The sequence below is a fragment of the Triticum aestivum genome, chromosome 7A, assembly GCF_018294505.1.
Source record: "Triticum aestivum cultivar Chinese Spring chromosome 7A, IWGSC CS RefSeq v2.1, whole genome shotgun sequence".
Classification (NCBI taxonomy): domain Eukaryota; kingdom Viridiplantae; phylum Streptophyta; class Magnoliopsida; order Poales; family Poaceae; genus Triticum; species Triticum aestivum.
The window spans coordinates 706984853-707012092 of NC_057812.1; the positions used below are offsets into that span (position 1 = coordinate 706984853).

General features: G+C 46.4%; 1 protein-coding gene and 1 pseudogene across 2 annotated transcripts; one reads left to right on the plus strand and one right to left on the minus strand.

Annotated features, from left to right (window-relative positions):
- Positions 1–18936: 18936 nt before the first annotated feature.
- LOC123153809 (putative receptor protein kinase ZmPK1) lies at positions 18937–21291 on the plus strand (annotated as a pseudogene).
- A 641-nt stretch (positions 21292–21932) lies between these two features.
- On the minus strand, positions 21933–25829 carry LOC123149542 (protein FAR1-RELATED SEQUENCE 6). Of its 2 annotated transcripts, none has more exons than XM_044569224.1 (5): positions 25548–25829; positions 25346–25466; positions 22724–25014; positions 22560–22631; positions 21933–22454 (listed from the first exon to the last, which is right to left on the minus strand). In XM_044569224.1, exons 3-5 carry the CDS (start codon positions 24989–24991, stop codon positions 22365–22367), a joined length of 2430 nt encoding a protein of 809 aa, XP_044425159.1. In that variant the 5' UTR covers positions 24992–25014; positions 25346–25466; positions 25548–25829; the 3' UTR covers positions 21933–22364. The 2 variants fall into 2 exon arrangements, with proteins under 2 accessions (XP_044425159.1, XP_044425160.1); XM_044569225.1 differs by having other exon boundaries at positions 25576–25826.
- Positions 25830–27240: the final 1411 nt, after the last annotated feature.

Consider the following 27240-nt stretch of genomic DNA (forward strand, 5'->3'; position numbering starts at 1 on the left):
GTTTGATGGTGAAGATTTTTTCCTCTGCAACATGGCTCTTGTTTCAGAAGCATATCCCCAGTTGCAGAAAGCGTCGGAGGAGCGCCCGGTCTTAGAGCATACAAGGCCAAGCATTGCAACACTGAAAGGATCGATATGGTTGACTAGAGGGGGGGGGGGGGGTTGAATAGGCAACTACCAATTTTTACTTTTCTTTACCAAATTAAACTTTGCATCAAAGTAGGTTGTCTAGATGTGCAACTAGGTGGGCAACCTATATGATGCAATAACAACAAGCATACAAGCAAGCAAGAGAAGCAACACTAAAGAGCTTGCACAAGTAAAGGTAAGAGATAACCAAGAGTGGATCCGGTGAAGACGAGGATGTGTTACCGAAGTTCCTTCCTTTTGAGGGGAAGTACATCTCCGTTAGAGCGGTGTGGAGGCACAATGCTCCCCAAGAAGCCACTAGGGCCACCGTATTCTCCTCACGCCCTCACATAATGCAAGATGCTGTGATTCCACTATTGGTGCCCTTGAAGGCGGCAACCGAACCTTTACAAACAAGGTTAGGACAATCTGCACAACTTAATCGGAGGCTCCCAACAAAACCACGAAGCTTCACCATAATGGAATATGGCTCCGTGGTGACCTCAACCGTCTAGGGTGCTCAAACACCCAAGAGTAACAAGATCTGCTAGGGATGACTGGGGGAATCGAAAATCCCTTGGTGGAAGTGTAGATCGGGGCCTTCTCAACCACTCCCGAGCAAAACAAGTTTGATTGGCTAGAGAGATAGATCGGGCGAAAATGGAGCTTGGAGTATTTAATGGAGCTTGAGCAATAAATGGAGCTTGAGGGGGGAAGAGGTAGGTCAAAGGGAAGAAGGGGACCCCTTTTTATAGTGGGGGCAACAATCCAACCGTTGCCCCTCACCAACCAGCCCCGCACAGGGCGGTACTACCGCTAAGAGGGGGCGGTACTACCGCTAGGTCAGCGGTACTGCCGCGCAGAGGAGACTAGACAGCCCAGCGGTACTACGGCAGCGGGGTCACGGGCGGTACTACCGCTGTGGAGCGGAACTACAGCTTGTGACCCTTCGGCCGTACTACCGCTGGTAGTGCAGTACTACCGCTAGGACACTGAAGAGAGAGAGAGAGAATCTCTCCAAAGATGCTGAGGACGAGGCGGTGGTGCCAAGCACCCCAGCGGTACTACTGCTGTGGAGTCACGGGCGGTACTACCGCTGTGGAGCGGTACTGCCGCTTGTGGCTCCTCAGCGGTACTACGGCTGGGTTGCGCGGTACTACCGCTGGGACCCAGACAGGACAAAGAAAAGCGGAGAGATCTCTTCAATGGAATGGAAAAGCTCGGAGGGTGAGAAGCTGATGTGTACGTGTTGATTCCACCCATGCAATACCCCAGCAGACCCCCTCTTGATAGTACGGTGTCCTCTACGCAACTAGTCCACCGAGAGAGAAAGAGCTACACCGTCTTGAAGGACATTCCGAAGGGAAGAAAACGTATCGTGCCAGGGGTGAATCTGTGAACTATTCAAAAGACATGATTAGTCCGCAAACATGTTGTCATCAATCACCAAAACTACCTTGAGAGAGATATGCCGTAACAATCTCCCCCTTTTTGGTGGATTGATGACAACTAGGGATTTGCGCAAGGAAAAGAAATAAATGTAAGAAAACTAAGAACTACAAAATATAGAAGGGCTCCCCCAGAATGTGTGCACCTAGTTAGAGGAGCATTCGGAAAGCAAGACACACACATCCGAATCAACACTCCCCCTATATTTTATAGTCCAACAATTCTAAGCACAATTCTAAGCACAAGATATATGAGAGAAGAGTATAAAACAGGATAAGCATGCAACTCATAATAAACTACAGTACTGAATAGACATAAGTAATAAGGTAGTGATAGGGAGCATATGTCTCACACCATATGTCTAGAACTCCAAACCAAACCAAACAAAGACACCGAGAGAACACACAAGAAAACACAAGACGACACACTCAAAGCACGGCAACACAAATCCCTACACTCTCTCCCCCTTTGGCAGTGAGACACCAAAAAGGGAAAAGAGCGACGCTACAACTCCAGGTGATGGCAAGCTGAGGATCTCGAATCATCATATCTCAGCGTGATCGTCTGCATCTCCGTCGTTGGTTGAAAACTGCTCGGCGTCGGAGTCGGTCCAAGGGCAGTGCTGATGAATCCACTCCTCCTCTTTAGTGATCTGACCCTCAGATGCACTGGCAACTGTCGCTCCCATCTGACGCATGAGCTCCTTGTGGCGCACCCTGGCATGCTTCTCCGCCACATGAGTCATGTACTGACCATGAGACTCCATGCAGAAAAGCTTCTTCAACTTGTTTTTAAGCTTCTTCGCCCACGAGGGTTCAGCACTAGAGGGCCCAATATCCTCCTCGTGATCATTAGTGGCTGCCCCACCCTCGGTCTCCATGGCAGCAGCAGCAGCAGACGGACCCCCGGATTGAGGTGCTGGGGGGACCCAATTGTCCTTCTTCCTCAGACGCTTGATCTCATGGGAAACCAAGTCTCCAGTTTCCAGCAACACTCGGGGATAGATCTGTGCCCAGGCCCTCTCAATGAGCCTCATGATGAATGGACCATATATCGGGCACTTGCGCTCAGACACGGCAGAGAGAAGTTCATACCACGTGACATGAGAAATATCCAGGCTCTCTCCAGTGCTTGCTTCCTTCTCATGCTGACAGAAAAGGAGCATGTCCATGAGGTAAGAGTGGACCATATCCAGATTCCCGATCCGAGGGAAGAGAGTCTCACGAAAGATGCGATGAAGAATGTCCAGATACGGAGACAACTCATAGGTTTTCTTCTCAGTCATTGGGTGAACTTTCACAATGCAGTGGGGCCAAAGGGCTTGCTTGTGGATGGACGTAGCATTGCGGTGAGGGCGGAAACCGACAGGAGTCTCAAGCCCGTGATCCACCACATCAAGTAACTCCATGAAAGCCTTCCACTTGACGGAAAGCAGCTTGCCATTGGTCATCCATGTCAGAGTTTTGTCGACATCCGTCCCAAGATGGACGGTGGCATAGAATTGAGCCACCAAATCTGCATCGAAATCCTTGTTGAATTGCATGATCCTGAGAATGTTCAGCTGAGTGCACATCTGAAGGGCTTCGCCAAAGTACTCTGGGTCCTTCTTCATAGCATCAGTGTCAATGGAGCAAACATCAACAAAGAGATTCTTCTTGTCCTTGATCACATCAAAATAGATGGCAAACTGAAATCGATTCCAGAACGGGCGGTTGACCAAAGTGGGTTCTTGGTCCACCGCATAGGGATTGCGGTGACGCTTTTCCCAAAACTCCTTGTTGGTCATCTCAGTCACAGTCTTCCCTTTTGGCTTGTTGGCGGATCTCTTCGTGTGCTGAGGAGGTGGAGGAACACTTGCAGATGCACTTGCTGGAGGCAGTTGGGTGCTAGAGGAACCACCGGCTGGCTCAGAGGTGCGGTAGCCTTTTGATGTAGCACGCCCGGGGTTGATACGGTGAGCTTGATGCTTAGAATGGTCATCACCTGGAGCCAAACACAAGAACACGCAAAACAACCAGAAAGAATGAGCATAAGCCAACAAACACAACAAAAAGGATCAAGGTAAGGTAGGAATATGATGGAATTTGGCATGCAGCGGTAGTACCGTGACATGCCCGTAGTAGTACCGCCCCAAAGAGAGCGGTAGTACCGCTCGAGGTCAAGTGGTAGTACCGCTCCAACGAGAGCGGTAGTATTGCTCGAGGCGGAGAAACAGTAGTTTCCTACATCACGAGGCGGAGAAACAGCGGTTTCCTACTACCGTGGTCAGATCCGGCACTACCGGCCTGCCAAATTCAAAAATATTCCTACCAAACTCTAATCGAGATAGTCTAGTTGCCTTCTCCAACCAACTCAAGCCTAGATTTAGCCAAAAATCTAGAGATGCTACCACCATTGCCCCTAAGAAACAAGATCTAAAAATGAGACAAAAGGAGAGAAGGAACGGGGGCAATACCGGCATCCATGGCAAGAGAACGGGGTGGGGATCGACTCCACCAAAGGAAATGGAGAGGGACGCCCCGGAGATGGAGATCCGCCGGAGCCCTCCCGCGGCGAGTTGAGGCTGGAGAGAGGAAGAGGAAGGAGGGGGCGAAGCGAATGGGTATGGGGGAGAAGAAACCTCCCCCTGCCCCGATATAACCCCCTGGTCCCGTCCCTCAGCGGTAGTACCGTGTTGGGGGCGGTAGTACCTCTTATGAGCGGTAGTACCGCGCACCACCAGTGGTAGTACCGCCCAGCACGCTGCGGCAACCAAACGACATGGCTTTTGCTCGAAGGAAAGACAAGAACGGCAAGAAAAGAGAGCACACCAGAAAACGACCAAGACACACCTCTTCAAAAGAGGGCGGTCGCCGAGGCCACCTATGTTTGAGTCAAGAGGTATGGCCCCGCGAAGATTTTAACCTTGGGCCCATGACCAAAACTCGTCTTTGAAACACAAGTACCATCAACAATGGCTAAAGTGAAAGACTTGATCAATTTATGCATAATGGGAGGAGGGAGAGTTCATTGAGAGAACAACACTCCCCCTATGTCCATGCCTACACCTAAACTAGATAGCAAATTGAGCGTGGTGGGGTGTGCAAGGGTTCAAGCCACATTACTCGAATCAATGATATTTAGTTCATGCCTTAACTCGTGAAATCTTGCTTCATCCAAGGGCTTCATAAAAATATCTGCAAGGTTGTCATGAGTGTTGACATAGTTGAGCTCGATCTCTCCTCGCCTAATGTGATCCCGGATGAAGTGATACCGAATCTCAATATGCTTCGTCTTGAAGTGTTGCACCGGGTTGAGAGAGATCTTGATGGCACTTTCATTGTCACACCAAAGAGGCACTTTGTCACAAGTGACACCATAATCCTTTAAATTTTGCCTCATCCATAGGAGTTGTGCACAACAACTATCGGCGGCAACATACTCCGCCTCAGTGGACGAGAGAGACACACAACTTTGCTTTTTGGAAGACCAACTTACCAAAGAGCAACCAAGGAACTGGCACCCTTCGGAAGTGGACTTCCTATCCACTCTGTCTCCCGCCCAATCCAAATCCGAGTACCCTACAAGCTTGAAGTTTGATCCTCTTGGGTACCATAAGCCAAAGTTTGGGGTATGAGCCAAATATAGAAAGATTCGTTTGACCGCCACATAGTGACTTTCCTTAGGTGCGGCTTGAAACCGTGCACAAATTCCCACACTCAACATGATGTCTGGTCTAGATGCACAAAGATAAAGCAAGGATCCAATCATGGAACGATATACCTTTTGATCCACCACTTTACCATTGGGATCTAAGTCAAGTTGGCACTTGGTGGGCATTGGAGTGGAAGCTGGCTTGACGTCACTTAGCTTGAATCTCTTGAGCATGTCTTGAGTGTATTTGGATTGATTGATGAAGGTTCCTTCTCTTCTTTGCTTCACTTCGAACCCTAGAAAGAACTTCAACTCTCCCATGGAGGACATCTCGAACTTTGAGGTCATGAGAGCGGCAAATTCCTCATTGAAAGCTTTGTTAGGAGAACCAAAGATAATATCATCAACGTATAGTTGGCACACAAACAGCTCCCCTTTGACCTTCTTAGTAAAAAGAGTGGGGTCGATTAGCCCAACTTCAAAACCACGGTCTTGTAACAACTCGGTAAGGTGGTCATACCACGCACGTGGGGCTTGTTTAAGGCCATAGAGTGCCTTATCGAGTTGATACACATGATCGGGAAAGTAGGGATCCTCGAACCCGGGGGGTTGCTTGACGTAAACCAACTCATTAATAGGACCATTAAGAAAAGCACTCTTCACATCCATTTGTTGTAACTTAAAGTTATGATGAGAAGCATATGCAATCAACATGCGAATGGATTCAAGACGAGCAATGGGAGCAAATATTTCACCGTAGTCGATACCCTCGACTTGGAAGTAGCCTTGTGCTACCAAACGAGCTTTGTTGTGAATGATAATCCCATGGGCATCTTGCTTGTTCTTAAATATCCACTTGGTTCCTATGACATTGTGATTCCCGGTCGGTCTTGGCACCAATCTCCACACTTTGTTGCGCTCGAAGTTGTTGAGTTCTTCATGCATGGCATTGAGCCAATCCGGATCTTCTAGCGCTTCATAGACCTTGTGGGGTTCCACACAAGAGACAAACGCGTGATGCTAACAATAATTTGCTAATTGTCTACGAGTGCTTACCTCCTTTCTTAATCTTCCAAGCACATTCGTCATGAGATGATCCTTGATGGAGAGCTTGGAAGCAACCTTGGCGGCACGGCGCTCTAATTCCTCCTCGGGGGTGAGACGAGGAGTGGTCACTTGATCATCTTGAGCGTCGTCTTGGGCTTGTTCTTGTTCTTGACCTTGCTCGGAGGAGAGAACTTGACCTTGGGCATCACTTGATGTGTCAACACCGTCTTGAGCGCGATCTTGTCCTTGGTCATGTTCTTGAGGATGAGGGCCTTCATGTTGTTCTTCGGAAGCGTGTGGGCCTTGGGTTGGTGATGGCTCCACTTGAGTGGAGCTTTGTTCTTCTCCTTCGGCCACAAGGGATTCCTCAATGGGTAGGATAAAGCCAACACCCATTCTTCTTATGGCTTGGGGAGGAATTTCATCACCTACATCACAAGTGTCACTTTGCTCCACTTGGGAGCCGTTATTCTCATCAAACTCCACGTTACATGTCTCCTCAATAAGTCCCGTGGATTTATTGAGGACACGGTAAGCATGAGAGTTTGTAGCATAACCAACAAATATGCCCTCATAAGCTCTAGCCTCAAATTTAGAAAACCGAACACCTTTCTTGAGAATGAAACACTTACACCCGAATACCCGAAAGTACTTGAGATTGGGCTTGTTACCGGTGAGTATCTCATATGGAGTCTTGTTCAAGCCCTTGCGGAGGTAGAGCCGATTGGATGCATGACACGCGGTGTTGATGGCTTCGGCCCAAAAGTTGTACGAAGACTTGAACTCCGCCATCATGGTCCTTGCCGCATCCATCAACGTCCGGTTCTTCCTCTCCGCAACACCGTTTTGTTGAGGGGTGTAGGGTGCGGAATATTGATGCTTGATTCCCTCATCACTAAGAAATTCATCCAAGGTGTAGTTCTTGAACTCGGTGCCGTTGTCACTTCTTATTGTCAAGATCTTTGCATTGTGTTGATGTTATGCTTCATTTGCAAAGTCAATGACGGTTTGTTGGGTCTCGCTCTTCCTCTTGAAGAAATACACCCACGTGTACCTTGAGTAGTCATCCACAATCACCAAGCAATACTTCCTACCTCCAAGACTATCGAAGGATGGAGGCCCAAAGAGATCCATGTGAAGGAGCTCCAAAGGCCTCTTCGAATAAATGATAGTCGTGGGAGGGTGAGCCTTCTCATGTAGCTTTCCTTCGATACAGGCACTGCAAGCACGATCTTTAGCAAAACTAACATTCGTTAGTCCACGGACGTGGTCCCCCTTGAAGAGACTTTGCAAAGATCTCATATTGACATGGGCTAAATGGTGATGCCAAAGCCATCCCACATCAACTTTAGCCATTAGGCATGTCGCGGTCTTAGTGGGTCGCTCCGAAAAGTTAATCACATATAGACCGTTCTCGACATGCCCAACAAAGGTTACTTTAAGAGTCTTGCTCCACAAGAGGGCCACGGTATCGATATCAAAGAAAGTGTCAAAGCCCATGATTGCAAGTTGACGAACGGAAAGTAAATTGTATGCAAGGGACTCAACAAGCATGACCTTCTCGATCGTGAGATCATGAGAGATGACCACCTTGCCAAGTCCCAATACCTTAGAAGATGAGGCGTCACCCCACTCGATATTGGTGGGCATAGATGGAACCTTGTGCACGTTCACCACCAAGTCCTTGCTTCCGGTCATATGATTTGTAGCTCCGCTATCGAGCAACCATGATCCACCACCGGAAGCAAACACCTACAAGAGATCAATGCTTGGTTTTAGGTACCCATTTTGTAATGGGTCCTTTGATGTTAGTAACAAGGGTCTTTGGAACCCAAATAGACCATTCAATGTACTCATGAAGAGAACCAACAAATTTGGCATAAACATGCCCATCACTAGCACGGCATAACACATAAGAAGGGTTAAAATCGCCGGCTTTGTTGGGAGGGGTGGCATTGCCCTTCTTGACATTGCCGCCCTTTGCAGTGTTATTTTTCTTCTCCTCGGAGGCACTCTCTCCCTCCTTCACAAAGGTTTGCATGAGAGGAGGTGGTCTTTTGGTCTTGTCATTCTTCTTCTTGTTCTTGGAGTCGGGCACGTACCCAACCCCTTCCTTGGCCACAACTCCCTTTTGGTTGATCAAGAGATCGTTGAGGTTCTTCTTGCCTTGTATGCAAGTCGCAAGACCTCTCTCAAGTTGCCCCTTTATCTTAGCGTTCTCCTCAAAGAGATGCACATGCTCACAACACGGGTTAGTAGCATTTGCATTATCAATTAACATCATACGAGGGAAAGTGGCTTTTTCCTTGGTTAGCTTTACTTGAAGTTGATCATGAGACTCTTTGAGGCTAGCATGAGCACCCTTCAAGACCTTGTGAGCCTTGTCAAGTAGATCAAACTCCTCTTTGAGTCTAGCAAGATCAACCTCAAGTTCGGCCTTCTCGGAGTTTAGCACATGAGAAACTATGAGGACATGATCATAATCTTTCTTTAACTTAGCATGATCAACGTTATGTGACTCCTCAAGAGCCAAACGAAGACCACGCTCTTCCTCAAGAGCATTGGAAAGATCTGAAATCTCATCGACATAGTCACGACTATGCCCTTCCATCTTAGTGATGGTGTCTTCGTGAGCCTCGATCATGTCATTGGCTTCACCAAGTTGTTCCAGGAGAGCAACAAAGTGCTTCTTGGATTTTCCCTTGAGTTTGCCCATAAAGGCCTCAAACTTGTTAGCCTCCACATTAGCTCCCTCAAGTTCATTAATGCTATCCGTCGTAGAAGGATGATTAATGATGGTAGTTTTGATGTTGGGGGTTACCTTGTTGGTGGCTTTAGCCATGAGGCACTTGGCGGCGATGCTCTCATTGGGTGAGTCGAAGAGGGACACCCGTGAAGTCATCGCAATGGCAACGGAGGCCATGGCAACCGACTCATCATCTTCATCATCGTCATCATCCTCATTGTACTCTTCTTGTACCACAAACGCCTTGGGAGGAGTCTTCTCTGTGAAGTTGTTCTTGTTGGGGAACGACTTGGCCTTGTCCTTTCGGATGAGCTTGCCACCATTGTCTTCCCTCTTCTCATACGGGCATTCCGCAACAAAATGACTCACGTTGCCGCAATTGTAGCAAGTCCTTACACGTTGCTTGCCCCTCGTGCCACTCGAGTTGTTTTTGCTAAAGTTTGGCCTCGAGTTTTTCTTGCTCCAAAATTGCCTTGAAGCAAGTGCCATGTGTTCATGATATGCATACTTCGTATCTTCGGGGTTGCTCTCCTCTTCTTCCTCTTCTTCTTCTTCAACGGTGAGCTTGGCCTTCAATGCAAGGTTAGGCTTCTTTGCCCGTTGAGAACGGAGCACCGCATTGTCGGCGGTCTTGTCCAAAATGTTCATGGCCACAAACTCATCCAACACTTCGCTTGAGGTCAAAGTGTGGAAGTCCGGTCTTTGACGAATGACGGAGGACATGGCCTTGTGGTAGGGCATCATTGCCTTGAGGAATTTGCGCTTGATCCAATTTTCATCCGTGTCCTTGCTCCCGTGATCTCGTAGTGAGACCGCGAGTTTGGTTACTCTCCGATAAAGCTCACGAGGTTCTTCATCTTCTTTCATAGCAAACTCATCGGCCTCATCTTGCACCACTTCATAGTTGGAGCGTTGAATGCTTGCGCTTCCCCAGTAGAGAGAGACAACACAATGCCATGCATCTTTGGCCAAGGCGAAGGGACGAAGATGAGGTAGGTCTTCGGGTGGAATTGCATCTTGAATGATGAAGAGAGCATTCTCATTGAATTGATTATCCACGGCTTCTCGAGGAGTGAAGTTGCTTGGATCATGCGGATAAAAACCTTCTTCAATGATTCTCCAAATGTTAGTGTTCACATGATTTAAATGACATTTAAAGCGGTAAACCCAAGAATCAAAGTCCTCATTTTTCACAATCTTAGGGGGAGGACCGGCATGATTCAAATGAGTAGAAGGAACCAGTCCACCATAAACAAGTGGTGGTTCTACATGAGCAAAGATGCCGGTGCCATTTTTACCACTAGAAGATGGAGCCTTTTCACTACTAGCTTCCCCCTTGTCAGGGATAACATTCGTCACCTTGTTGGTGGGATCACCCACTTTCAACGGTGCGGTGGAAAGTTTAAGCCCCTCAAGAAATTTAGTAAACATGCGTTTAACCTCGGTCGTCATGGAGGTCTTCAATGTTTCTAAGGCCACATTGAACTCCTCACGAGAGACCAAGGTTCCCCCATCGCCCGTAGACGAGATCGGATTCACATCGGAGTGTTCCTCCACACCGTCTACGGTATCAACCATATTCTTTGGACGGTAAAGTCCTTAATAAAGAGACGAGGCTCTGATACCAATTGAAAGGATCGATATGGTTGACTAGAGGGGGGTGAATAGGCAACTATCAATTTTTACTTTTCTTTACCAAATTAAACTTTGCATCAAAGTAGGTTGTCTAGATGTGCAACTAGGTGAGCAACCTATATGATGCAATAACAACAAGCATACAAGCAAGCAAGAGAAGTAACACTAAAGAGCTTGCACAAGTAAAGGTAAGAGATAACCAAGAGTGGATCCGGTGAAGACGAGGATGTGTTATCGAAGTTCCTTCCTTTTGAGGGGAAGTACGTCTCCGTTAGAGCGGTGTGGAGGCACAATGCTCCCCAAGAAGCCACTAGGGCCATCGTATTCTCCTCACGCCCTCACACAATGCGAGATGCCGTGATTCCACTATTGGTGCCCTTGAAGGCGGCAACCGAACCTTTACAAACAAGGTTGGGGCAATCTCCACAACTTAATCGGAGGCTCCCAACAAAACCACGAAGCTTCACCACAATGGAATATGGCTCCGTGGTGACCTCAACCATCTAGGGTGCTCAAACACCCAAGAGTAACAAGATCCGCTAGGGATGAGTGGGGGAATCGAAAATCCCTTGGTGGAAGTGTAGATCGGGGCCTTCTCAACCACTCCCAAGCAAATCAACAAATTTGATTAGCTAGAGAGATAGATCGGGCGAAAATGGAGCTTGGAGTATTTAATGGAGCTTGAGCAATAAATGGAGCTTGAGGGGGGAAGAGGTAGGTCAAAGGGAAGAAGGGGACCCCTTTTTATAGTGGGGGCGACAATCCAACCGTTGCCCCTCACCAACCAGCCCCGCACAGGGCGGTACTACCGCTAAGAGGGGGCGGTACTACCGCTAGGTCAGCGGTACTGCCGCACCAGCCAGCGGCACTGCCGCGCAGAGGAGACTAGTAGGGAATAGGACCCAACGCGGTACTACCGCGGTGGTAGGGGCGCTACTACCACTCCTGAAATGGTACTACTGCCTCTACAACCGCAACTAGTGCCGCAAAACCCGACACAAGAAAAAGACCCCTCGAGTTGAGGCGGTAGGAGCCAGACAGCCCAGCGGTACTACGGCAGCAGGGTCACGGGCGGTACTACCGCTATGGAGCGGAACTGCCGCTTGTGACCCTTCGGCCGTACTACCGCTGGTAGTGCGGTACTACCGCTGGGACACTGAAGAGAGAGAGAGAATCTCTCCAAAGATGCTGAGGATGAGGCGGTGGTGCCAGGCACCCCAGCAGTACTACTGTTGTGGAGTCACGGGCGGTACTACCGCTGTGGAGCGGTACTGCCGCTTGTGGCTCCTCAGCGGTACTACGGCTGGGTTGCGCGGTACTACCGCTGGGACCCAGACAGGACAAAGAAAAGCGGAGAGATCTCTTCAATGGAATGGAAAAGCTCGGAGGGTGAGAAGCTGATGTGTACGTGTTGATTCCACCCATGCAACACCTCAGCGGACCCCCTCTTGATAGTACGGTGCCCTCTACGCAACTAGTCCACCGAGAGAGAAACGAAAGAGCTACACCGTCTTGAAGGACACTCCGAAGGGAAGAAAACGTATCGTGCCAGGGGTGAATCTGTGAACTATTCAAAGCACATGATTAGTCCGCAAACATGTTGTCATCAATCACCAAAACTACCTTGAGAGAGATATGCCGTAACAAACACGATGACTGTTTCAGAAACATAGCTCTACTTGCAGAAATCGCTAGAGGAGTGCCGGTGTGAGAGCTCGTCGCCCTCATGCTGGAGTAGAGGCAACTGCTTGGGGTGCTAGGTCGGAGGAGGCGCGGCAACTCCGGTGGCCAGCGGCGCTCCACAGCCGAGGCGCTCAGGCCATGGCGGGGCAGTCGTGTTGTCTCGGTGGACCTTTGCAAAAAGGCCCTTGTTGCAAAGCCCCTGAGCGCAACAAGCTAGTTGTTGCAAAGGTCCTTGGTTGGCTGGGACGGTAGATCAGACGGCTATTTCTAGCAGCATCCGATGGCTACCAAGGCGGCTGATCTAAGCAGTTTATCACGTGGTGGACGTAGCACTGCCCCTAATTTCTCTAGTCTACAGATATGACTTGGGCTACAAGAAGGAATAAGAGGGAGAGAGAATTATAGTCACGTTACAATATGTTTAACATCCCAATCACAAATCTCGCAAAAAAAGAACATCCCAATCACAAACCATCTATTATGGAAACATAGTTGATATGAGGAAACGGTTATATCCACACAAAGAATAAGATCATCGGTCATTGTTGTGGGTATCTTCCCACAAAAAATTCTTACAAATCGTCAAATCGTTCCAATAATGGGCTAAGGTCTAACTAACCATCCATAAAACACATAGTTTGGGCATTCTGGCTTGGGTGATTGCGAGGTTTAACTTGTCTGCAACACTTGAACCTTTTTTTCGAGGAAGCAACACTTGAACCTTCCCCAAGGCCTTCTCGCCATCACCAACACCGAGCTTCTTACGGACGACTAATAGCACCTCTCCGGCACCACGGATGTAAGCTGTTGTTCACCTACGGACAGAGTTACTTCCTCCACATCGTCCATATAGTCCCGCAAACACAGTAAGGGAGATCATGGATTTCTCGTCGCATCTAGTAATACTAAATACACATCGTCTAATGTTACGAGTATCTAGTAAACAATCTCTTCTGCCTAAAACCGACTCCATTTTTTTAAAAGATTTTGATAGCAAATTATCTGCATTGGTGGTCAGGACCATATATGTCAAACCTTTTGAAAAGAAGACTATGTATGTTTACTCTTCGGAGCGAGGCAAGAAGACATTTTTGAATGATGATGTCTTGTGATTAGGAAGTGATCAGACTATCAGGTCTAAATGGGCCACTTCCAACTTTCCAAGAGTTTGGCGATACACGCTAGACCATGTAGCGTTTAAGCCTCGGGGTGATGGAAACAAAGCTAAGACCTGCAATAGTATTGAGCTACAGAGGAAATGATGCAAAGTGGTTTGGTCTAGGGCTGGACTAACGAGCTACTCGGCTTGTTAAGACTCGGCTCGTTAAGGTTCATGAACGTTAAGGCTCGGATTGTTAAGCTCGTTATTTTAAGGATAACGAGCTAAATATAAAGATTGGCTCAGTTCATTACATGTTCGTGAGATTGTTAAGCTCGTTAGAAAAATGCATTAGTAGATAAGATACATCACATGCATGTAATTACAAACATAGATAGGTCCAGCCAGTATGATTCAATAAATCAAGAATATGGGAAGACGAGAAAGATGTGAATGTGGGAAATAGCCCGTCCATAGACTTATGAGTGATCGAAGTCACCGAAAAATTCTCTTTAATGAACAAAATCACGCTACTACCGAGCTTAACGAGTAGCTCACGAAAATCGCAATCTCGATCGCTTAACTCGTTAGTGTTAACGAGCAAAAATTGCTGCTCGGCTCGGTTCATTAAGAAAACGAGCCGAGCTCAAACGAGTCGAGCAGGTGAGCGCTCATTAGACTCACCGAGCTTCAAGCTTTTTGTCCAGCCCTAGTTTGGTCCCCCAAGCAGCTCAAATCTGCAAGCAATACCTCCAAGTGTTAGCATTGGCATGGTACAGTGAAGTAGTTAGTGGCCTAGTAACGGCTGTGCAGCAGCAAGAGAATCAGATAGTTGGAGTAACGAATACACATGCCATGTAATAAAATATGCCTTGGTGGCTCAGTCCAAATCTATCTATATCCATAACTGTCTATTCTAGTTATATCAATATCTTCTAGGAGTGTATGCTATACCTGTATTGTATATATCTATATCTATATCAATACAATGGTAAGTAATCAAGCATTTTGCAATGTTACAAGTATCCTCCGCCGTCTAGAAGAAGGCCCGACAAATTGCATCTACTGCTTTGGGGACCTTTTTGGGTAACAAAGATTGACATACAATATGTGGCGAAGGAGTCAAGAACAATGGTGAGAAGGACAACGAGAGGGTCCTAGCCCTCCAACCTTTAGGAACTTATGACATTTCGAAATGATGGGTTGAAAAGCACAGGCATACATGAGGGCAAAGAGGGGTGGGCCAAGGTATATGTCAGGGAAGGAGGAAACGGATCAATTATGATACATAACCATGCAATGACTATGTGTTCAAGATTATAACTTTTGTGTTCTGTACTCATAATCGATTAACTATAAACGAAGTATTTTACAAGAAATCTGTGATCCAAGTTAAACTTAGGAACACGTGGGCAACTTGCATTATCCAAGAGGGAGTACATTAAGAGCTGATTAATATCTGCATTAACATGCACTAACATAACACAGGAATAGATGACAGTTGGCTTTTGCTGCTTATATAATTCTATTGGGCAAACGAGCTATGAGGCACAGCAGGTCTGCAACGCAGCATCACCTGATAACTGCCAAACAAATGTTTTTATTGAAGAGATCATACACAACATGACAACAATGCACTCCATGAATGGTACGCGGGATAAACATCGGCGGCTGATCTAACCAGTTTATCACCCGGCGGAAGCGTAGCACTGCCCCTAATCTATCTAGTCTACAGTCTACAGATATGACTTGGGCTACAAGAAGGAATAAGAGGGAGAGAGAATTATATGCGTGACATAGTTTGTCACGTTACAATATGTTTAACATCCCAATCACAAATCTCGCAAAAAAAAACATCCCAATCACAAACCATCTATTATGGGAACGGAGTTGATATGAGGAAACGGCTATATCCACACAAAGAATAAGATCATCGGTCATTGTTGTGGGTAACTTACCACCAAAAAATTCTTACAATCGTCGAATCCTTCCAATAATGGGCTAAGGTCTAACTGACCATCCATAAAACACATAGTTTGGGCATTCTGGCTTGGGTGATTGCGAGGTTTAACTTGTCTGCGACACTTGAACCTTTTTTTCGAGGAAGCAACACTTGAACCTTCCCCAAGGCCTTCTCGCCATCACCAACACCGAGCTTCTTACGAACGGCTAAGAGCACCTCTCCGGCACCGCGGATGTAAGGTGTTGTTCGCCTGTGGGCAGAGTTACTTCCTCCATGTCGTCCATATAGTCCTGCAAACACAGTAAAGGGAGATCATGGATTTCTCGTCGCATCTAGTAGTACTAAATACACGTCCTCTAATGTTACGAGTATCTAGTAAACAATCTCTTCTGCCTAAAACCGACTCCATTTTTTTTAAGATTTTGATAGCAAATTATCTGCATTGGTGGTCAGGACCATATATGTCAAACCTTTTGAAAAGAAGACTATGTATGTTTACTCTTCGGAGCGAGACAAGAAGACATTTTTGAATGATGATGTCTTGTGATTAGGAAGTGATCAGACTATCAGGTCTAAATGGGTCACTTCCAACTTTCCAAGAGTTTGGCGATACACGCTAGACCATGTAGCGTTTAAGCCTCGGGGTGATGGAAACAAAGTTAAGACCTGCAATAGTATTGAGCTACAGAGGAAATGATGCAAAGTGGTTTGGTCCCCCAAACAGCTCAAATCTGCAAGCAACACCTCCAAGTGTTAGCATTGGCATGGTACAGTGAAGTACTAGTTAGTGGCCTAGTAACGGCTGTGCAGCAGCAAGAGAATCAGATAGTTGGAGTAAGGAAAACACAGGCCATGTAAAATATGCCTTGGTGGCTCAGTCCAAATCTATCTATATCCATAACTGTCTATTCTAGCTATATCAATATCTTCTAATAGGAGTCTATGCTATACCTGTATTGTATATATATATCTATATCTATATCTATACAATGGTAAGTAATCAAGCATTTTGCAATGTTACAAGTATCCTCCGCCGTCTAGAAGAAGGCCCGACAAATTGCATCTACTGCTTTGGGGACCTTTTTGGGTAACAAAGATTGACATACAATATGTGGCGAAGGAGTCAAGAACAATGGCAAGAAGGAGAAGGACAGCGAGAGGGTCCTAGCCCTCCAACCTTTAGGAACTTATGACATTTCGAAATGATGGGTTGAAAAGCACAGGCAGACATGAGGGCAAAGAGGGGTGGGCCAAGGTATATGTCAGGGAAGGAGGAAACGGATCAATTATGATACATAACCATGCAATGATTATGTGTCCAAGATTAAAACATTTGTGTTCTGTACTCATAATCGATTAACTATAAACGAAGTATTTTACATGAAATCTGTGATCGAAGTTAAACTTAGGAACACGTGGGCAACTTGCATTATCCAAGAGGGAGTACATTAAGAGGTGATTAATATCTGCATTACTATGCAGTAACATAACACAGGAATAGATGACAGTTGGCTTTTGCTGCTTATATAATTCTATTGGGCAAACGAGCTGTGAGGCACAGCAGGCCTGCAACTCAGCATCACCTGATAACTGCCAAACAAATGTTTTTAGTGAACAAATCATACACAACAATGCACTCCATGAATGGTACACAGGATAACATCAGGTCGAATTATTCAAGATATACCTAACATGATTCAAGTAAACCTAAGTAATGGAACATTAAATATCTAAGGACGTGAAAAAACAGAAATGAATATGTACAGCTGGGCCATCACATGGAGGTGACAATCAGGAGCATCCCATATTAGCCAAACCAATTTAGACCAAGTTGGTTAGAAGTCGGTGGTAGTTTTACTGGTTTCTGCCATGTTTGAGAATTTTTTCACCTTTGTTCGGACGGCCACCAACTTCCTAGTAGCAGAGCAAACAAGGTGGACCTGACCTATCAACACTTACTCTGCCCGTCATGTGATCATGTTAGAACACAGGCTACTCGAATGAACGCGTAACTAAGTGTTGCCTCCTTTCACTGAAGCTGAGATCTTCTGCTGCTTTCAGGCCAATGGAAGCTCGGCGCATTGTTATATTGTGTCAAATCGCAAGATATGGTCTCCACCTAGAAGGCAAACAAAATTTAAGAAAAATAAGCATTAGTTCATCAGAATTTACTAAGACCAGTATGAACTTACTAAGACCAGTAAGACCAGTAAAAACGGAGGGAGCAGTAGCATAAATGATAAAATCCCGAAGAAGAATACGGTTCAGCCCAGCTTGGACGCCATGTGCGAATTTGCGACTATTTTGGAATGAGAACAAAGTTTCAATGTTCTGAACATCTCTTTAAAACGGAATATATTTTAAAATTCTGCACATTTTATAAAAATTTGAGTTCGATTTTTTATGATATTATATGAACTTTATTGAAAATTTTGAATTTACGAAAAAAGAGGAAGAAAGAAAAGTAAACTTGATAGAAAAAAACAAAAGAAATATGAATGAAAAAGTGAAAGAAACTGAAAAAGAAAAATAGAAACATAACAAAAAAAGGATTCAGGCCTAGTTGGGCATCATGTGCGAATCTGTGACATAAATAGGGTTTTCCCACCTGTGTGGGTACAAAAATAACTAGGCTGGCTTTGCTGGGCCACACTGTAGGCGACCCATGTACGAAATTCTGTCTTTTTTTATTTTCTAGTACAGGCATGGACAAATATTTAATACCACCTCAAACAGAAAAAAATCTTTTCGATGGTGAACGGATAAAAAAATCGAAAAAAACGCACCTTGATTTATTAATATTAATTAATATTAATAATTATAATTATAATTATATATATTATTATTATATTATTATTATTATTAGTAAGAAAGTAAAAAAATATAGAAATGAAGTTTTGCCTTTCGATTGTAAGCAATTTTTTTTAGTGGTATGTAACAAGGTTGAGGCGGGTGGACGGGACGAGTGGTATTTTCGGCCCGCTCCTGTAAACAAGGTATACATTGAACGAGTCGAGTTGTATATTTCGCCCCGAATGCTTTTGGCTCGGTAAACTGAACAAGCTAAGTTGTATATTTCGGCCTGAAGTTTGACCGGTCCAGCTCGGTTGGCCCAAAAAAATCATGGTCGGCACGGCCATGACTCGTCAGCCCCCATGGCGAACCACCGTGCCCCCGAGCACCGCCGCATCACCATTGTCCTACAAGAGCGAGGAGTTGCTCCGGAATGCCGCAGCGCCGAGACATAGGGCTCAAAGATGATAAGAGGAGCGGTGGGAGAGGAACGCTGATAATGCAGACGCCTCGCTCCATAATCTGCAAAGACTAGAAGAAGACTAGAGACTTTTCTTCTCATGGACATGGACAGAGCCAGGCAACACCATTGGGCACGAACATTCGCCGGTCGCTGGCTGCCACCGTCCGACTGGAAGACCCGAGTCTTCGGTAGCAGCAGACTCCACCACACAAATCGGGTCTTCGGCAGCAGACTATATAGGAGTATAGCACCCGGAGATATCAAAGGCAATCGAAACCAAAACCAAAACCAAAACCATGGCCATGTTCCCCTGTCTAATCCTCAGTCTGCTCCTCACTTTTGCATCGGCGCAGCTGACGACGTTGAGCGCCGGCTCGACTCTCGCCGTGGAGGACTACGAGCGCACGTTCCTCGCCTCACCAAACGGGACCTTCTCCTGCGGCTTCTACCCGGTCGGCTCGAACGCCTTCACCTTCTCCGTCTGGTTCGCCCGACAAGGCCGTGGTCTGGTCCGTGAACCGCCATTCCCCGGTGAACGGGCACGGGTCCAAGGCGCTGCTGCACGGCGATGGCTACCTCGTCCTGGCCGACGCCAACGGCTCGGCGGTGTGGGCGAGCAGCGGGGGCGCGGGCGACGACAGGTCGACGGCCGCGCTGCTGGAGACCGGAAACCTCGTCATCAGAGACTCGGGCGGCGCGGTGCTGTGGCAGAGCTTCGCCTCGCCGACCGACACCTTGCTCCCTTGGCAGCAGCTGACCAAGGACACCAGGTTGGTCTCCGGCTACCACAGCCTCTACTTCGACAACGACAATCGGCTTCGTCTCGTGTACAACGGGCCCGAGTTCTCCAGCATCTACTGGCCAAACGATGACTACACCATGTTTCAAGACGACGATGGCCCGAGTTTCAACAACAATTCCAGGCTTGCAGTCCTCGATGACAAGGGTTGGTTCTCCTCAACCGATGGCCTCCCGGTACCAGAAGAAGACTGACGCTCGAGCACGACGGCAACCTCAGAATGCACAGCCTGGACGCGTCGAGTGGAAGATGGGTGGTCACATGGCAAGCCATACTGCAGATGCACTATGTGCATGGCCTATGTGGGAAGAAGGGGTTCTTCGAGTACTCGCCGAGACTCCGCTGCTCGTGTCCTCCTGGATTCGAGATGGTTAATCCAAACGTGTGGAGCAAAGGCTGCAGGCCGACGTTCAGCTACAACTGTGGTCAAGACAGGTACAGCTTCATCCAGATCCCTCAAACCGATTTCTACGACTTTGATCTTGGCGTCAACGACTCCATCTCGTTTGAAGAGTGTAGAAACATCTGCTTGGGCATGTGCTCTTGCATCGCTTTCTCTTACCGGCTGACCGGAACCGGCGTTTGTTACCCTAAAGGCCTGCTGTTCAATGGCTACAAGTCGCCTGCATTCCCAGGAAGTGTCTATCTTGAAGTGCCCCTCACTGCTGACATTCAGATTCAGGTCTCTGAATCACCACAATCAGCTCTCACATGCTCCCATGTTGGTCCCAAGACTAGGCATGAACCTTCAGATCACATGGACAGATGGCTATATTTCTATTTATGTCCTGGATTGTTAGGAGCCCTGGAGCTCATTCTCATCTTGACGACATGGTGGTTCCTTTCCAGGAAGAATGGCAATGTGCAAGATTCAACACAGGGAGGTTATGCGGTGTTAAGAAATCAGTTCAGGAGATTTACTTACCAAGAGCTACAGCAAGCAACTGGAAGGTTCAGAGAAGAAGTTGGAAGAGGTGGCTCTGGGATTGTGTACAGAGGATTGCTAAAAGATAAGAGGGTCATCGCGGTGAAGAATCTCATGGATGTCACCAAACACGAAGAGGAATTCTGGGCAGACACGAATGTGATCGGGAGGATCAATCACATGAACCTGGTTCGCACATGGGGATTCTGCTCACAAGGCAAACACAGGCTGCTGGTATATGAATTTGTGGAGAATGAGTCACTGGACAGGCACCTGTTCAGCGCGGAAAGATTGCTCACGTGGAGCGAGCGTTTCCATATCGCCTTGGGATCGGCGAGGGCCCTGGCTTATCTCCACCACGAGTGCCTTGAGTGGGTTCTACACTGTGACGTGAAGCCTGAGAACATACTCTTGACCCGAGATTTTGAAGCCAAGATAGCAGACTTTGGGTTAGCAAAGCTGTATAAAAGAGATGGATCCAGTTTCAACTTCTCACATATGCGAGGAACAGCCGGTTATATGGCCCCGGAATGGGCGATGAATCTGCCAATCAATGCCAAGGTCGACGTCTATAGCTTCGGAGTGGTGCTCCTAGAACTGGTGGCTGGGAGGAGGATTTCCAGCTGCACAAAGGATGACAAAGTTATCAAACTGAAACAATTTGTCCGGGGTGTGAAGGAAGCTTTAGTTACCGGGGATGCTGCGAGTATAGTGGATGCGAAGCTTCATAGGCAGTTCCACACCGATCAGGCGATAATTATGATGACGGCTGCTGTATCGTGCCTCGCAGAAGAAAGAAGCAAGAGACCAACCATGAATGAAGTTGTAAAATCTCTCTTGCATTGCGAGGGATGAAGGCATTCGATCCGCGTAATTAACACAGTTGCAAACAGTGGGGGACCAAAAGATAGTGAGAAACTGAGAACATCGACCTGAATATATAAATGTGTTTTTGCTTCTGTGTGACCTTTCTCACATTGCTACCAGATTTCCTGACTTAAATGGCGAAACAGGATATCTTGTATATGATTGAGTCAAGAGCTGTTTGTTTATTGGCTCTGTCCACTCATTTGATACTTTGTTGTCATTCAACTACTTTGAATTTTGCTTGTTATTCTCTGGACGTACAACGCTTGATGGTAAAATTTCCCTACTAATGGGACTCGTTTAAACGGTAAACATCGATCATAATTCAGAAAATAAACACAAGATGGAGTGGCATATATACTCTCTCCGTCCCAAAACACAAGATGAACTGAGTTTGAAATTTGAACTAAAGCGTCGACATTATCTTGGGAGGCAGGGGATACCTACTAACATGTACTACTCTCTGATGGATGGCCTGGACATACAATCAGTTCGTCCTGTTGTATGATGAACTTGCTGGTGATGGTCACACATGCTAAGGGGTCACCTATGCATCAGTTGCTTCGACAGAAAAAGAAACCCAGTTCCATTCCACTGGGTCTGATGTATGGAGAGGGCCGGTGGCGAGCAAACCTGGCCAGCATGGGCCATTCCACCCAACGTGGTCAAACCTCCTTGGCACATAGCTAAAACACGAGAGATAATTGCACACTAGAAGCAATCATACACAACAATGCACTCCATGAATGGTACACAGGATAACATCAGGTCGAATTATTCAAGATATACCTAACATGATTCAAGTAAACCTAAGTAATGGAACATCAAATATCTAAGGACGCGAAAAAAACAGAAATGAATACGTACAGCTGGGCCATCACATGGAGGTGACAATCAGGGGCATCCCATATTAGCCAAACCAATTTAGACCAAGTTGGTTAGAAGTCGGTGGTAGTTTTACTGGTTTCTGCCATGTTTGAGAATTTTTTCACCGTTGTTCGGGCGGCCACCAACTTCCTAGTGGCAGAGCAAACAAGGTCGGACCTGAACTATCAACACTTACTCTGCCCGTCATGTGATCATGTTAGAACGCAGGCTACTCGAATGAACGCATAACTAAGTGTTGCCTCCTTTCACTGAAGCTGAGATCTGCTGCTGCTTTCAGGCCAATGGAAGCTTGGCGCATTGTTGTATTGTGTCAAATCGAAAGATATGGTCTCCACCTAGAAGGCAAACAAATTTTAAGAAAAATAAGCATTAGTTTATCTGAATTTACTGAGACCAGTAAGAACAGACAGGGGTACTCGAAAGGGTATATTTGAGCTTACTCCGTATGGGAAGGTATCTGGTGCACCACTAGATGTTAATGGCCATCCCTCATTTACTTGATCTTCCTGAACCTAATGGGGAAAAACTTCAATGTTAATCATCAAGAACTATATGAAGAAAAAAAATTACTAGTCAAATGTGTGGACCTAGTAACAATACATACATTTGCGCTTTCTGTTATGCTGTCAGTTGCGGTGACCGTTGTGCATAGGTTGTTCGCAGTGGCATTCCTCCTCTTGTTATAGGCCCTTTTAGTTTTCTTCTTCAGGGTATCAAGAACTGTTGGTGTCGTCAGTTTCTTCTTGCGAGAACGTTTTGACTGACCTTGCATGAGATCCCAGCCCTTCGTACTAAGAGAAATGGGTAATGCATCATCAGTAAAATCCTCATTCACTGGATTATATGCAAAGTTGGCAGTTGAAACTTGGCTGTCAACCCTTTGATCTCTCAGTGACTTCTCATAAGAAATCACTTTATCCCTGATCTCCCTCATGACTGACAAAGCATAATCTTTTGATTCTGAGTTCACAGAACCCAGTTCCACAACTTCTGCAAAGTATTGGTGGCCTAGTTTGTAGAGATCATCATAACCTCCCAATTCCTGACTGCTTAATGAGACGTCCCGGGACATGGAAGAACAAGTTAGTTTACAATCCTTGCACCAGCGATGAATGATGTATTTTGATGGAATCATCGGTACAAGCTCCTGCCTCAGTACAGTGAGAGCATGTCTGCACAATATACCTTTAAATTGAAACAAGCGGCAGAAGCACCATATGTCATCTTCAGCATTGTCATAAGCAACTTTGTAGTCCACCTTTGTTTGATTTACATGCTCTGATACTATGTATGTAACTACTGAATCACTCCGATCAAGTATACTATAGTTGCAGTGAAATGAACGCCCTAATTCATTCAAGAAAGTTTGAAATATCTCCATTGTGTACATCTTTGCTGCTTGCTCCTCCACAGGCAATCCAGTCATCAACTGTGGCCTCATCTGAGACGAGTGCAAATCCTCATAGGTTTCCTTTTCTAACTTAGTTCTAACAGCTGCCTCATACTGCTCAACAAACATTTTCACAGATGTATCAGACGTCAACCACCCATCAAAATAGTCAGTTGCACTGTCAGTTCTGTCTGTGACGGACATTCCCGCCCAAAAAAAATCCTTCACATAAGCAGGAGCCCACTGTGCCCTGACCTCGTATAATTTGGACAGCCATTCATTTCCCTCCAACTGAAATTGATGCGTCATTTCTTGCCACTCTTTGTCAAAATCAAGAGTAGTAACTGAGTCATAGGCCAATGTGCTGAAAGTAGAAATCACTTCATCCTTCTTTTCCATTCCGGCCAACTTCTCAGGAAGCTCATTTAAAATGTGCCGAAGGCAAAAGCGGTGCCGTGAATTGGGGAAAACCTTTTTAACAGCTATTGCAACATCATGACAATAGTTGGTAATTATTGAAGGTGGTGACGTGGCATTCATGCATCTTAACCATGTATCAAAAAGCCACACGTAAGCTCCAAGAGATCTACCAGCAAGCAAACCACACCCTAGTAACAGTGGTTGAGCGTGGTGGTTAGTGCCCACAAATGACACAAACTGTATATCATACTGATCGCTGAAGTTTGTGACATTAATAGCAACCACATCACCAAAGTAATTGTAAGAACTACGTGATTTGGCATCAGCCCAGAAGACATTCCTTAGCTGTCCTTGCTCATTCATGTCTAAACTGTGAAAGAAACACGGGTTTCGGTCTTGCATGTCGTTGAAAAAACTCACTAATGCCTCTAAATCTCCTTCAGCAAGCTTCAGTTTCCTATTTCTGTCTATCTTGGTCTTGATTTCAATCTGGGCAGATGAAGGTATGCCACTATCTCCAAAACTACTAGAATGTCCAACAACTGAGCTACTCTGTGGCGCCTCAGACAAACGAGGTGGATTTAGAGAGAAAGGGATGTTCTCTAGATGCTTCTTATATTTAACCGAACCGGGATCCAGTGGATGGTTATGCTCCAACTCGAGAACAATAACTTCCCAGCGATTCTGAAAATGGGCGTCCTTGACAATGATCTTAGCCTTGCAGCCAGTCTTTGTGCCCCGCTTTCTTGCAGGCCTTGTCACACCAGATCTCAGCCTAGATTGCCCTCCTTTAGAGCATATGAAGGTAGAGCGATAGCGGAAACCATCAAAGGTGTTGTTAGACCTCCTTGTGATACCAAAACCAGAGTGGCATCCATATGCGACATAGAACTGAAAGGCGTCTTCCTCTGAGTCGAATACCATCCCCACTTTAGGTATCCATTCTGGATCCATATCAACCGGCTTAAAGACATCGCCCTCAGCAAGGCTTTTCTCCTTGTCACCGTCTTCTTGCACGTCTCCTTCATTGGATGATTCGGTGCTATAGCCTTCCTCTTCCATTGGCCCCAAATAATCTATTCGGCCTGAAAGAAGATGAGCAGTATCATAAACCGTGTATAAATACAGTTGAAAGAAGCATGCTGAGCATTTCTACAGCAGTTTTGGTTCATAAATAATTTTACAACTTTCTTCAATGATTATTACTTCAGAGTACTACTGCCGGCACTCGGTGGCGGAGCTAGGATTTGAAACGAATGTGACATGTGAACATTTCTAGTAATTACCAATATCATATATAAATAGATCAAAAAATGTAGTCTTGCAACATCGAGAAGGTTATTTGTCGAACCGTAAATAAAACTGAACATGTTATGTGTCGATGTAGTGTTGTACAAATAATAATTCCCTGGCTACCTGACTTCAGTCTCTGGATAAATCGAGATCGGGGCTGCTGCACGCCTCCAGTTTCCAGACTCTGGTGAATCCCAAGGAGGGCGAAGGCTAGAGGAGCTGCCGGGCCTGGACAAATTCAGATCTGTGCCAAAAAATCGTGTCAAATTCGATGTAAATATGTCTAAATCAGAGATCAAGTGAGCAACCATGGGGGATGGGGTACCTCTATAGGAAGGAGACGGGCACCACACCTGAGCGGATTGGGCGGCTCCGGCAGTTCGGTTAACAGGGAGGGAGGCTCCGCGTACTGCTGCGCAGTGGTACGCGCCTGCGCGGGCAGCAGCCGCCGGGCGGTGGGAGGGCAGGCAGGCAGGCAGCGGGCGTCAGGGCGGTCCGGCGGTGGCTCCGGGCGGCCGGGCGGGCTGGCTCGGCTGGCGGCGGATCAGTGCGTCTCAGCAGTCACCGTGGACTGGGTTGGCCGGACAAGCAGACGACACCAGCGTAGGCTGTTTGCTGGGCTTCTTTTCTCCCAGGCCCATCTCCTGGTAATTCTCAAAAAAAAAAGACCAGCCCAAAATCCCAGGGTGGGCCGCGGCACTCCCTGTTTGTTGGCTTGCTGAAGAAAGAAAGCAACCAACCAACCAAATTCAGAGGAGGGGCTCGCAAGCAAGCAAGGAGGCCAAGAGAGCAAAGGAGGGGCTTATCATCAGCTATGTGGGAGCCGGGCGAGGTAGCGCTTGCTGAGACGGTCGATGGAGATGCCAACGGCGCGTGCTTCGAGCTGGACGACATGCGCAGGCACAGGAGTCACGCAAGGCCTGATGGTGCAAACATTGACGCACTTCAGCAGTGCATGAGGATAGAGGTGTGCCAAGCTACGGGATACGCTAGGCTCCAGCTATGTCGTGGATGAATAAAGAAGGGAGCATCCAGCATCCCTTGCGCGCTATAAAAGGAGGAGGACTGAGCGGTGTGACACATACACACACACACACAACACCAGACTCCAGAGCATGGCAGCATCCAAGCACCGAAGCCCTCACACTCCTCTGTAGTCGTAGTAGTAGCTAGCTCTAGTTGTAATAAAGCCTTTGAGGCATTGTATTAATCCGTGGTGAAGGTAGGCAAAAGGTAGTTTTCTTTTCTCTTTGTAGTCCCTTCGGGGTCTCTCGAAAGGGAAATCCGTATGTAAATTATGTTGTCAAAATGAAGTAGTTTCGTGTTTCACTTAGTCTTTCTATTATGAATTTATGAGATAAGTTCTTACGCTAGGGATTCAATAGGAAAAACCTCTGCCGGTAGTTCTCTGTTTAGCCTGTGTGGCGTCTGTTGAGAATCTTGTGGCCGTAGAGAAGTGTTCCCTTCTAGTAAAACTGTCTGGGAAGACGCCCATAAATTCGTAATATAAACATCAACTGAAAGTACTTAGCTGCTTCTCAAGCAACATAGTGGTAATACGGAGGGTACTAGGATTAACACAACCGCTGCATACCCGTAGGCTGTCTTGTTGATTTCGCCAACCCGTAAAAGAACCTGCAGAGCATCTAAATAAATTACGTTAATCTCAGATTCACTAATTAAATAATTTTTGATATTAAATAATTTTGAAATTTTTAATTACCTAAGTTTCATACTAAATAATTTTGTACTTTTGCGTATTAATAAATTTTTAAATTAATTTATATATTTGTGTGTCATGTGTACTTTTTCAAACTTTTCAAAAACTTAAAAGATTGATTTTTAATTTTATTTTTATTCTTGGCATTCGGCGTGCCAGGCTGCAAACACTTTTTGGTAGGTAGGTGATGAGGCACGAACTAGGGAGATGCCAATTCAGGCGTGTAGATGGCCCGATCTTTCACGGCGATACTCGATCAACACCTCGTCTCCCTGTTCCTCCTGGTAACCTCCAAGAA